At 40.5% G+C, this 13,777-nt stretch overlaps 1 protein-coding gene across 1 annotated transcript in view; it reads left to right on the plus strand.

Annotated features, from left to right (window-relative positions):
• The window catches only part of tmem131 (transmembrane protein 131), a 170,488-nt gene that overhangs the window by 40,411 nt on the left and 116,300 nt on the right, over positions 1–13,777 (plus strand). Inside the window, exon 2 of the mRNA XM_055636520.1 lies at positions 6,014–6,075. Within this exon, the coding sequence (XP_055492495.1) occupies positions 6,014–6,075 (62 nt within the window). The remainder of the gene's footprint in view (positions 1–6,013; positions 6,076–13,777) is intronic.

Raw genomic sequence — 13,777 nt, forward strand, 5'->3', positions numbered from 1 at the left:
CTTTGAGGGTATGAGAGAAGGTCTCCATCAAGTTGACTGGAGCAAGTTATTTGAGGGGAAAGGAACATCGACCAAGTGGGATGGTTTTAGAAGTGTGCTGATGAAGGTTCAGGATGTGTACGTCCCCGTTAGAGTGAAGGGCAAAGCAGGCAAACGCAAGGAAGCTTGGCTGGCGAGGGAAATTGAGGCATTTGTCAAAAACAAGAAGGATGCATGGGACAGGTAAAGGCAGCTGGGATCAAGTGCATCCCTGGAGGAGTTTCGAGAATTAAGGAGCAAACTGAAAAAGATCAGAAGGGCAGAAAGGGGTCGGGAGATAGCTCTGGTGGGTAGCATTAAGGACAATCCCAAAATATTTTATAAATACATAAGGGGGAAAAGGGTAACGAGAGAGAAAGACAGTAGGATGGAGGAACTTGGGGCATCAATGGAAGTATCTTGAGAGTGGTGAATCTCTGGAACTCTCTGCTACAGAGGGTAGTTGAGGCCAGTTCATTGGCAATATTTAAGAGGGAGTTAGATGTGGCCCTTATGGCTAAGGGGATCAGGGGGTATGGAGAGAAGGCAGGTACGGGATACTGAGTTGGATGATCAGCCATGATCATATTGAATGGCGGTGCAGGCTCGAAGGGCCGAATGGCCTACTCCTGCACCTAATTTCTATGTTTCTATGAGAGCATTCAGTGTTACCGTTGAAGAAGTACTGAAGGTGCTGTCGTGTATGAAGGTAGACAGATCTTCAGAGCCTGATCAGATATATCCTAGGACATTGTGGGAAACTAGAGAGGAAATTGCGGGAGCTCTGGTTGAAATTTACGAGTTGTCCTTAAATACAGGAGAAGTGCCGGAAGACTGGAAGGTGGCAAATGCTGTTCCTCTTTTCAAGAAGGGCTGCAGGGAAAATATTGGAAGCTATAGGCCGGCGAGCTTAATATCTGTAGTTGGAAAGTTACTGGAGAGTATTCCGAGGGATAGGTTATACAGGCATTTGGATGGGCAAGGGCTGATTTGGGATAGTCAGCATGGTTTTGTACGTGGGAGGTCGTGTCTCACAAATCTGATAGATTTTTTTGAAGACATGACCAAAAAGGCCGATGAGGACAGTGCTGTAGATGTTATGTACATGGATTTCAGTCAGGCATTCGACAAAGTTCCGCTGCTCTGGAGGGTTACATCACATGGGATCCAAGGAGAGATAGCTGAATGGATAGCAAATTGGCTCCATGAAAGGAGGCAGAGGGTGACGGTGGAAGGTTGCTTCTCAGACTGGAGCCCTGTGACTGGTGTGCCTCAGGGTTCGGTGCTGGGCCCGTTACTGTTTGCATCTACATCAATGATTTGGATGAGAACATACAGCGAAAGATTAGCAAGTTTGATGATACAAAAATGAGTGGTTTTGCAGATAGTGAAGATGGCCATTAAAGATTGCAGCAGGATCTGGATCGATTTGCCAGGTGGGCGGAGGAATGGTTGATGGAATTTTATACAGAGAAGTATGATGTGTTGCATTTTGGGATGTCGAACAAGGGCAGGACCTACAGAGTAAATTGTAGGCCCCTGGATGATAATGTAGAGCAGAGGGATCTAGGAGTACAGGTGCATGGTTTCTTGAAGGTCAAGACACAGATAGATGAGGTAGTCAAAAAGGCTTTTGGCACTTTGGCCATCAATCAGAGTAGTGAGTTTAGAAGTTGGGAGGTCATGTTGCAGTTGTATAAGACGTTGGTGAGACCGCATTTAGAATATTCTGTTCAGTTCTAGGCACCATGTTATAGGAAAGGTGTTGTCAAGCTTGAAAGGGTTCAGAAAAGGGTTCAGATTTACGAGGATGTTGCCAGGACTAAAGGGTGTGAGCTATAGGGAGAGGTTGAGTAGACTGGGTCTCTATTCCATGGAGCGCAGGAGGATGAGGGGGCATCTTATAGAGATATACAAAATCATGAGAGGAATAGATTGGGTCGATGGACAGTCTCTTGCCCAGAGTAGGGGAATTGAGGACCAGAGGACATAGGTTTAAGGTGGAGGGGAAAAGATTTAATAGGATTCTGAGGGGGAACTTTTTCACACAAAGGATGGTGGGTGTACGGAACAAGCTGCCAGAGGAGGTAGTTGAGGCTGGGGCTATCCCATCGTTTGAGAAACAGTTAGGCAGGTACATGGATAGGGCAAGTTTGGAGGGATATGGGGCCAGTGGGACTAGTGTAGCTGGGACATTGTTGGCAAGTTTGGCCAAAGGGCCTGTTTCCACACTGTATCACTCTATGACTCTGCGTTCGAAGCAGCAGAATGGTGCAAGATTGTAATACACAAATGCAAGTACAGTATAACTTAATAAGGTAGAGTTAGGCGTATGTGGCAACACCTCTTGGAAAGTGGTCTCAACTGAATATTCGAGCATTTAAGCACTATCTTTAAGACTTTATAAGAAAGAAAGGGTGGCAGGCATCCTTAAAGAAAATGGAATGGAGAAGTTCTTGGGCATTCATTAATTGATTTTGTTCTTTGTAATACAATTTTTTTTTTTTAGATAAATATTAAGGGAATGTCAACTGTTTATTAAGTTGCCTATTTCAATTTCTCTCAAATTAGTTATCCACTAATTAGGCTTATAAGGATCCCCCCAATAGTCCCCCCCCCCCCCCCCCCCCCCCCCCCCCCCCCCCCCCCCCCCCCCCCCCCCATCCTAATAACTTTATTGAAGAATTAGGATCTTCTCTTTAAAAATTGTTTTGCTTCGAGAAAAGAACTAATTGGTCTTGTCCCTCATCTGTGTTTCAAAACCGATCCATTTGAGAATAAGTATATGGGAGTTGCCCAGATATCCAGTTGCTAAAACGTGGGCCCCAAGTGAATATAGTACTTTCACTTTTAATAGCTTCATTTTCATTGTGTGATTTGTATTTAACACCCTGTAAAATGAGGACATTTTCAATTTGGCATAGATCTATTGTATAGACCAACCCTCAAGGGTTTAAGGCAACTGGGTTCATCCTGTTTTTGGTCACTTAATGCATACTAGTCAGAGTTTTCTGTTTTTGTTCCATCTGCTCCCGTTTTGTTCCATCTGCTTCCCCTATGGTTCTGAGCTGCATTAAACTTTTCCGTGCATGCCAAACTTGTTGAAAATGTAATTCGTTTTCTTGATCTGATCGAATCTTGGAATTTTTTAAATGAGAATTGCATATTTTGTCATTAGTTTTTGTAGTTTTTAGTCTGTTGCTACTTGGCAATTAATTCAGTAATATTGTAGTGTGGTTTGAAGTATAAATGAGCACTGTAATCATTTACCACTGTGTAGCAGTAGCACAGGTAAGACAGGTATCTTAACATAGCTATTGCTTCTAAGCACAATATTAGTGTCAATATTAGATTGTAATGGATTTGATATTTGTTATTTGAACTTTTTTACTATTTTTTAATTATTACTCATTTGTTTGGAGTAACAAGTTCATCAATTTGATTTGTTTCCAAAATCACTATCCAGTTTACAGCAGATTATGGAACAAATAATGGATTACTCACGTTTTTCATTTGGTGCTTAATGCTGGAAGATTTGAATTTTGTAGTGATTGACCCGATGTTCCTGATGTTGGGGAAGTCCAGGACAAGGGGTCACAGCTTAAGGATAAGGGGGAAATCCTTTAAGACCGAGATGAGAAAAACATTTTTCACACATCTCTGGAACTCTCTGCCACAGAGGGTAGTTGAGGCCAGTTCATTGGCTATATTTAAGCGGGAGTTAGATGTGGCCCTTGTGGCTAAAGGGATCAGGGGGTATGGAGAGAAGGCAGGTACGGGATACCGAGTTGGATAATCAGCCATGATCATATTGAATGGTGGTGCAGGCTAGAAGGGCCGAATGGCCTACTCCTGCACCTATTTTGTATGTATCTACGACCAATTTTATTTTGTGCATGAATGCAAAAAAGAGTTGGAAAGGTCCATACTTGAAAAATTGCAATTGTACTTTTGCGTGTAAAATGTTTCTGGCTCTTTTTGCTTTAGAACCCTTGTACCTACAATTACATATCCATGGCTGAAATTTTACAAAAAATATATTTTCATCAATTTGATGAATATAAGAGTAAAGATGACTCTACACGTGCAGTAAAACTCCCCAAATTTGGCACACTTGGCACACTCTGTTGTGCTGCAGCAAATAAGAATTTCATTGTTCCATCTGGGACACATGACAATAAAACACTCTTGTCTCTTGACTATGATGTCTAGAAAACTTTGAAAGACTCACTATCAACCTTGTCTGTCTTGAATGACAGTCTCCTATTTTTTAAACAGTGATCCACAAGCTGAAACCTTTCCTCAACATTTGTCCATAATACCCCTTGGAATCTTGTATGTTGGGTAGAAACTAAGAAGTGGGTTTTCCCCGACTGGAATTTTTTCATCTAGTGTTGCGAGTATAAGGAAGTCTCTTCCTTGGTCTATATTCATTTGTAAATGCATTCAAGATTGGATTATTGGACCTGCCGATTAAGTGGGAAGGTATCTTGCACTTGCCTTATTAATTTCCGACCCCATTCTTAATCGTTTGTCATTTTGAGCAAGTTCATCATTAACCTAATTTGTCCCCGAATTAATCCATATAACCATATAACAATTACAGCACGGAAACAGTCCATCTCGGCCCTACAAGTTCGTGCCGAACAATTATTTTCCCTTAGTCCCACCTGCCTGCACTCATACCATAACCCTCCATTCCGTTTTCATCCATATGCCTCTCCAATTTATTTTTAAATGATACCATCGAACCTGCCTCCACCACTTCCACTGGAAGCTCATTCCACACCGCTACCACTCTCTGAGTAAAGAAGTTCCCCCTCATGTTACCCCTAAACCTCTGTCCCTTAATCATATGAGGATGAATCTTGGTTCACTTGCAGTTACTTTAATATTTTGCCGACTTCTGAGCAGTCTAAATTGATGTTTGCAAATTAGCTTCATTTTGAGTAGCGACCCAGGGATTGAGATTTTGTAATGTGCATTAGTACCAGACCAAATCTTTTTTTTTAGATGCACTTGGCTTAAAAATGAATGGCAAACATACTGTTTGGCTTTCTCCTTTGTTCTCACATTGCTTGTAGATGAAAATATGCAGTCGTTTGCATGAATGAAGCAGTGAATATTTATTCTAATTGGAATTTCATGCACATGTTTTTATTAATATTTGAGAAGTTGAGACATTGACTGTTAAAAGTTTAAATGGCCATACATTGGATTTATCACAAAAATGTTATGGAATACCAGATTTTTAAAAAAAAATGGCTTTTAACCTGTCAAATTGCCCAAAGAAAGTTGTGCTTCAGTGCAATTGTATTTTTGTATATCAGCAAATTGAGTATCAAATGTAGAATAAGCTGGTTACCTCTTTTGAAATCTCCTTTTCTCCCTCTGACATATAATTGTAGTGAGAGTTAATAGTTGCTATTGTAAAGTTTGATTAGATAACCTTGGTTGTAGGTTATTCTGATTTGTGCTGGCAACAAAATTGCTGCAATGAGTCTTTGCATTGGCACACAATTCGGAATACAAATAAACAGTGCTTAACATCAGATGTTACACAATGTCGTGTCCCGATTGACTTTTTGACAATTTGGTGCAAGTATCCAGTAGTTTTATTTTGTTTCTACCAGGCCCATTAACTAAACCATGGTGTCTGTCTCTTACAACTTAAGCACGCAAAACCCTTGTGGAATACCTTTTACTTGCAAAGTATTTAATGTAGCTCTGGTTTGGTGAGACCATTGATTTAATGAGATGTAAAATTATACCTTATCTATTGTGACATCATTGGATGTAACATTTGTAACGGACTACAGGCATTGGAGGTCTTGATGAACAACAGGCATAATCCCGCACCACTTCAGAAAGTGATCCTTTACTATTGTGATATAATCTTAGCAACGTGTACCTTGATCCTGCATTGATTTGTGATGTTTCACACCAAATGTACTGAGAATGAAAAAAATATTTAGTGCTTTTCTTTTCTTCCTAGCATTTATCCAATCAGAAAACATAATTGAGATACTACATTTTGGTGAAGGAGGCTTATTACAGGTATGTAATTACCCATCAAATTATGTTTTGCCATGTAAATATGTGTACATTTTATTAATGTAAGCTAAATTGCAAGATGTACTTAATGTCCTTTAATTTCAAAAAAGCAATTAAACCAATGTTTTCTTTTGCTTAGTACAACGTCCTTAGAAGGTTGTGAATTCTGAACCCAGAAGGATATCGATGCTCAGATACTTAGTATATCTGCGGTTAGGTTGGATGGACATTTGATCACAAAATGAATTAAAGGGGTATAGGGGCGAGATGTAAAAATGAACTTGAAAGAAATTGCCGTCTATGAATGGCAGGGCAGCACAACGTATGACCAACGGCTGCTCCTCTTTCTAATTAAATTTAATGATGAACAATGGAATGATTCTCATAGTTTCAAAGAAAAGGCAGTTGCAGCATTAATGAAGTTTGCATCACTTGATAGGTTGTAGATGAGGTGCACCAAACCCAATTGGATTGAAAATGCAAAGGAGAAATGTATTTTTACCTCGTGATATCGCTGCTGGCAGAGTGGTATTTTGTCATATCTTTAGTAATTGATTGACTTAAGGCAGATGTTTTTCATTGACAAGACCAGTATTTAATGCTCATTCCTAATTGTCTTTGCTAAAGCTTTTAAGTGCTACAGTTCCTGTGGTGAAGATGGTTCCACAGTACTGTTGGGTAACAAGTTACAGAACCGTGCGCCATGGTGGATTAGTCTAGGAGGGGTGGGGATTGACATAGAAACATAGAAAATAGGTGCAGGAGTAGGCCATTCGGCCCTTCGAGCCTGCACCGCCATTCATTATGATCATGGCTGATCATCCAACTCTGTATCCTGTACCTGCCTTCTCTCCATACCCCCTGATGCCTTTAGCCACAAGGGGCACATCTCGAACTCCCTCTTAAATATAGCCAATGAACTGGTCTCAACTACCTTCTGTGGCAGAGAATTCCGGAGATTTACCACTCTCTGTGTGAAAAATGTTTTTCTCATCTTGGTCCTAAAAGATTTCCCCCTTATCCTTAAACTGTGATCCTTGTTCTGGACTTCCCCAACATCAGGAACAGTCTTCCTGCATCTAGCCTGTCCAACCCCTTAAGAATTTTGTACGTTCCTATAAGATCCCCCCTCAATCTTCTAAATTCTAGCTAGTAGAAGCCAAGTCTATCCAGCCTTTCTTCATATGAAAGTCCTGAAACAAACAGGTGGGTTTGTCCCCTGGTTAAGAAGGAACTGCAGATGCTGGAAAATCGAAGGTACACAAAAAAGCTGGAGAAACTCAGCGGGTGCAGCAGCATTTATGGAGCGAAGGAAATAGGCAACGTTTCGGGCCAAAACCCTTCTTCAGACGGGTTTGTCCCCTGTTGGTTATCTTAGTGCCAATGTGCTTTATTAAGAAGGGTTGCAAGGAAAAGCCAGGGAACTCTTGACGCGCGTTGACATCAGCGGTGAGAGTTACTTGATAAAATTCTGAGAGGCAGGATCAACTGCATTTAGAGAGGCAAGGATGGATTGGGTCGAGTCAGCAAGGCTTTGTATTGGAAATTGTGTCTCACAAATTTGAGTATTTTGTGAAGAAGTATTTTGAAAAGGAGACCAATAGGATTGACGAGGCCAGTGCGATAGACATTGTCCACATGGATTTCTTCTAGGCTTTTGTTAGGATTGGTAGGCTAGTCCTGAAGGTTAATCACATGGGATCCAGAGAGAACTAGCCAATTAGTGCAAAATTGGCATGATGGAATGAGCTAGAGGGTGTAGTACAGGGTTATTTTTTCAGATTAAAGGCTTATGACCAGTGGTTCATGCAGAGATGAATGCTGGGTCTCCTGTTGTTTGGCATGTATAAGTGATTTGGGTGTGAATATAGGTGGCATGATTAAGTTTACAGATGCCTCAAATCAGTGGAGATATTGCCTGAGGTTGCACCAGAATCTGGATGTTGAACAAACTTGGATTGTGTGGAGCACCTGAGGCTGAGGGGAGACCTGATAGAAGTGTATAATATTATGAAGATCTATAGGGTAGACAGTTCAAACTCTTTTTTCCCAGGGAGGAAATGTCTAAAACTAGAGGGCAATGTGTGGGACAATTTTATTTTACACAGTAATGTGTGTTTGGAATGTTTGGCGGGGGGTGATGATGGTGGAGGCGGACACGGTAATGAAATTTAAGTGTCTTATGGATGGGGACTTGGTTGTGGATCAGGTGCTTGGCATTATGTTCAGCACAAGCATTGTGGGCCTAAGGGCATGTTTCTGTGCTGTACTGTTCTATGTTCCTGGTCAAATTTAACTTGGACCTGTGTGAGGTGATGTATTTTCTGGATCAAGGGAAGGACATTCCGTGAATTGCAGGGCACCCGGAATGTAGAACAGAGAGACCTCCAGGTACAAAAATGTAATTCCCTGAAAGTGGAACCACATGCAGACGAGGTGGTGAAGAAGCAATATGGCAGGCACACTGCCCTCATCTTGGAGCATTGAGTACATGCATTGGGAAGTAATGTTATAGCTGTACAGGACATTGGTGAGTGCCTAGCTGGACTATTGTGAGAGGTTTGGCCTCCATACTCTTGTAAGGATATGTTTAAGCTAGAGATAGGATCATACAATGTGGAAACGAGCCTTTCGGCCCAACATGTCCCAGCTACACTAATCCCACCTGCCTGTGCTTGGTGCATATCCCTCCAAACCTATCCTAACTATATACTTGTCTAACTGTTTCTTAAACATTGGGATAGTTCCAGCCTCAATAACCTCCTCCGGCAGCTTGTTCCATACACCCGCCACCCTTTGTGTGGAAAAAGTTGCCCCTCAGATTCCTATTAAATCTTTACCCCTTCACCGTGAACCTTTGTCCTCAGGTCCTTGATTCCCCTACTCTTGGCAAGAGATGTTACAGAAAAGGTTCAGAAGAATGTTGCCAGGGCATGAGTACTCGAGTTGTAAAGAGAGTCGGTGTAGACTGGGAGTGTTTTCCTGGAGCGAAGGAGGCTGAGATGTGACCTTGGAGGTTTATAAAACCCTGAGGAATGCAAATAACTCGCTAGAATTTAGGAGATTGAGGGGGGATCTTATAGAAACTCGCAAAATTCTTAAGGGGTTGGACAGGCTAGATGCAGGGGAAGATTGTTCCCGATGTTAGGGAAGTCCAGGACAAGGGGTCACAGCTTAAGGATAAGGGGGAAATCCTTTAAAACCGAGATGAGAAGAACTTTTTTCACACAGAGAGTGGTGAATCTCTGGAACTCTCTGCCACAGAAAGTAGTTGAGGCCATTTCATTGGCTATATTTAAGAGGGAGTTAGATGTGGCCCTTGTGGCTAAAGGGATCGGGGGGTATGGAGAGAAGGCAGGTACAGGATACTGAGTTGGATGATCATCCATGATCATATTGAATGGCAGTGCAGGCTCGAAGGCCTGAATGGCCTACTTCTGCACCTATTTTCTATGTTTCTATGTTAACCAAGGTCTTATGTCTCTATTTGTAATGGATGAAAACATTTCAGATCATTTTATCATTATCTTCATAATTTATTTGCAAAGTTATTTGGTCCTGCTTCACCCAAATTTCAAGACTAAGAAAAAATTCAGTTCAAATGAAGTCATGTAAAGTAAAAGAAGTAATCAACAATGTAAAAAAAGGTGGTTTTCCTTATTTAAAATTTTATTTCTAGCCTTGTAACAAAATCGTATAGGATATTTGGAAGTACCATTATTGGCTTTTGAGCCCAAATTTAAGTTGTTTTAAAATAGCTTTTGTATTTTCTCACGACATTCAGTCATGGAGTGCGTGCCAGACCAATTCCGTCAATCCCATTCTCCCACTTATTTCCCGGTAAACTTATTTTATACATGCATGATCATTCCCTGATTCTCCCACCAAATGTCTATAAGAGTTAAAGTAGCCTACTAACCTCCTAACCTTTTATTGTGTTGCCCAGTTTTATTTTTAGATGGTAAAGGGATAAAATGCCACATTATCACTGTTCTATCGATTTTTCATTCAACTGCAAATGCCTGTTCTGAAAGTCAGCAACTGGGTGGAGTTATAAAGCTGGGATTTGATAATTAGATGTTGTTATTTAGCAGTTTTTTTTAGGGAGGGGGAGGGGGGGTGGGGTCAATTATGCTAAAAAAATAATTTGGGTAAATGTGTGATGCTATTTTTTAAATGGGGTTTTCTCTGAAAAAATGTAGTAAAAGCCACTTCTAGAACTACTTGATACCTTCAAATATTCACTTAAGTTTTTCAATAAATGTAACAAGTTGTAATATCGTAGTTCATCAAACTAAACTGGAAACTAGAGCAACACTTAAATCTGCTGCCGGACTTTTGGAAGATTTTAAAGACTCGGGTCTCTGGTGGTCCCTTTAACTCGCTGGAATCCTGTACCCTATACTCCCTTTTAATGTCACTGGGACTCCTGAAAAAAATATGTAATACTGTGTGACATCTGTTGTATTAATAGGAATAACAGCTAATATTCTGGAAAATTTCACATAGCTTTCCAGCCATGCCTGATTGATTTTTACTATATTCTCCTTGAAAGCACTAGTCTGAAGAAGGGTCTCGACCAAAAACGTCACCCATTCCTTCTCTCCAGAGATGCTGCCTGTCCTGCTGAGTTACTCCAACTTTTTGTGTCCATCTTGAATTGAAGTGTTAACAAAAGCTCTATTAAGAGAAGTGATGTTTTGGTATTGTTTTTAATATTCTGAAAATAACCCTGATGAAACTGGGCATATTTAGAATTCTAACTTATCAGGCCTCATGGGATTGAGTTACTGAAATTTTAGAACCGTTCACCCTTAGGTCCAGGCTGGATGAGAATGTAGTTTTCCATGGTCATTGCATTCAGTAAGCCAAAACTTTGCTTGAAGTTTGCAAATGCTGAAAGTAGGAAACTGATTTTTCTTTCTGGCTTTTCATGACTGTAATGCTTTCGCACTTTTGAAACCACTAACATTTGAGAACAGAGCTTTTCCTCACCAATCAGTCCAGAGCATTGGATTCTGGAGTATAATGAGAGAGAATGACCTAATTAATTATTTAAAATATATTAAAAAGTTGTGTGATGTTGTTTGGGAAAGTCTCGAGATCCGAAAGGTTCTGTGCGCAAGCATTTGAGTAATTTTCATTCTCCACAGAGGGCAGCCATTAGATTCAAGATGGTTCCCAGCATAGCAATCCCATTGGTTCTTATTTCCCTGCAGCCCGTAAAGTTATCCTCCCTGAAATGACCAGCAGTTTCCCTTTGATTCTTTTTGTATATGTATATGACGCTAACCCACACAAATGGGGCAATTTACAATAGTCAATTAACTTACCAGTATGTTTTTTGGAATAGACCCATACTGCAAGGGAACAGTCCCCTCAGACCAATTTGTGTACTTGTGGGTATGTATGTGTATATATATATATCACTCCTGACAACATTTTCAATTAGAGGAAGTTCTAATATCCAGGAAATGTGTATGGAGACAGATCTCTGTGTTATTGGTCATTTCCTCTTTCAAAAAAAGGACTTGCTAGTGAAGACAATTTTGTAAAAAGGAAATTGCACAATGCAATTTTTTCGATGTTTATAGCAGTACACAGGAGCAGATATAGACAGAATAGTACTTTTAGTTATTTAATATATGTGAACTAAATTAAGATAAACAGTGTTCTTCAGTATTGAAGGCATTTGTATACAATTGTTCTCCCCGCCAATAAGATAAATTTATCTTTCCATGCCCCAGATGCCCCCCCCCCCCCCCCCCCCCCCCCCCCCCCAGCTGGTGCAACAATAGCACAAGCCATAATTATACTGCACATTTTCAATATTCGACAGGACCTGCAATAAACATTTACATCACTTTAGTTGCTATAATGATGTGAGAAAGTTGATCATCTAATGCATGAACCTGGTCATAGTGAGAACATGGTGAATAATCAGAAAATCAAACTGGTCAGTACCATGGAGGGAAGTTTTTGCCAGATAAAACACAATATTATGGATTCTGGAAGTTTGGCATTTGAAAAAAAAAAAAAGAATGTTACAATAAAATTATATGTAATTGAAATAAAAATAAACTTGTCGAAGGAGAAGCAGAGTTAACGTTTGTTACTTAATGTTGGGTTAATAGCTTTGATGTTCAGTCTATCTCAAGTACTTTCTTTTTCTTTATCTAGAAGCTTTTTCACCTGTAGAGTAATTCTATATTCTGTTCCAGAGTCCACAGTATTTTCCTTTTGCACTGTTTCCATATCCATGCTTTCTCTGCAATAATTCTCTATTCTTGGTTGGCTGAGAGGCTCGTAATTTAGCAATCTCTTAGCAATCTCTTAGCACAATGATATGCTAGGACATTTTTGAGGCAATAGCGTGTCCATGTAGTATTGAAACTAACGTTTTAATGCAGGTTTATCACATAGAAGCAGTGGCTTGCTTTTCCTCAATGATACTGAACTAATTTATATTTTGTCTAATCTGCAGTTCTGGTCATTTAATTTTTGGATGCCAATCCACAAATTTAGCAACTTTAGCAAATTTTGCTTTTACTTGGTAGTTGGCAAGTGTATATTCAAAGTGGTGTTATCTGACAAGAGTATTACATTGGTAGTGGGGAAGGTGCTTGAGTCAATTGTTAAAGATGTAATAGCAGCACACTTGGAAAGCAGTGATGGGATCGGTCAAAGTCGGTATGAATTTATGAAGGGGAAATCATGCTTGACTAATCTTTTGGAATTTTTTGAGGATGGAACAAGTAGAATGGATAATGGAGAGCTCGTTGATGTGGTGTATCTAGACTTTCAAAAAACCTTTGACAAGGTCCCGCACAAGAGATTAATGTGCAAAATGAGTGCACATGGTATTGGGGGTAGGGTATTGATGTGGATAGAGAACTAGTTGGCAGAGAGGAAGCAAAGAGTAGGAATTAACTGGTCCTTTTCAGAATGGCAGGCAGTGACTAGTGGGGTGCCGCAATGCTCGGTGCTGGGACCTCAGTTATTTTTGCAATATATTAATGATTTAGACAAGGGAATTAAATGTGACATCTCCAAGTTTGTGGATGACACAAAGTTGGGTGACAGTGTGAGCTGCTTTGAGGATGCCATGAGGAAGCAGGATTTGGATAGGTTGGGTGAGTGGGCAGATGCATGGCAGATGTGGATAAATGTGAGGTGGCAAGAATAGAAAGGCAGATTATTATCTGAATGGTAGTCACAAAATGCTGGAGTTACTCAGCGGGACAGGCAGCATCTCTGGAAAGAAGGCATGGGTGATATTTCGGGCCGAGACCCTTCTTCAGAATGGTGTCAGATTAGGAAAAGGGGAGGTGCAACAAGACCTGGGCGTGCTTCTACATCAGTCACTGAAAGTAAGCATGCAGATAGCAGCAGGCAGTGAAGAAAGCTAATGGCTTGTTGGCCTTCATTGTGAAAGGATTTGAGTTTAGGAGCAAGGAGGTCCTACTGCAGTTGTACAGGGCCCTGGGGAGACCGCACCTGGAGTATTGTGTGCAATTTTAGTCTCCTAATTTGAGGAAGGAAGTTATTGCTATTGGGGTAGTGTAGTGTAGGTTCACCAGGTTAATTCCTGGGATGGTGGGACTGACATGTGATGAAAGAAAGGGTCGACTGGGCTTGTATTCACTGGAATTTAGAAGGATGAGAGGATATCTCATAGAAACATATAAAATTCTTAAAGGATTGA

The sequence above is a fragment of the Leucoraja erinacea genome, chromosome 6 (genome assembly GCF_028641065.1).
Source record: "Leucoraja erinacea ecotype New England chromosome 6, Leri_hhj_1, whole genome shotgun sequence".
Taxonomy (NCBI): Eukaryota; Metazoa; Chordata; class Chondrichthyes; order Rajiformes; family Rajidae; genus Leucoraja; species Leucoraja erinaceus.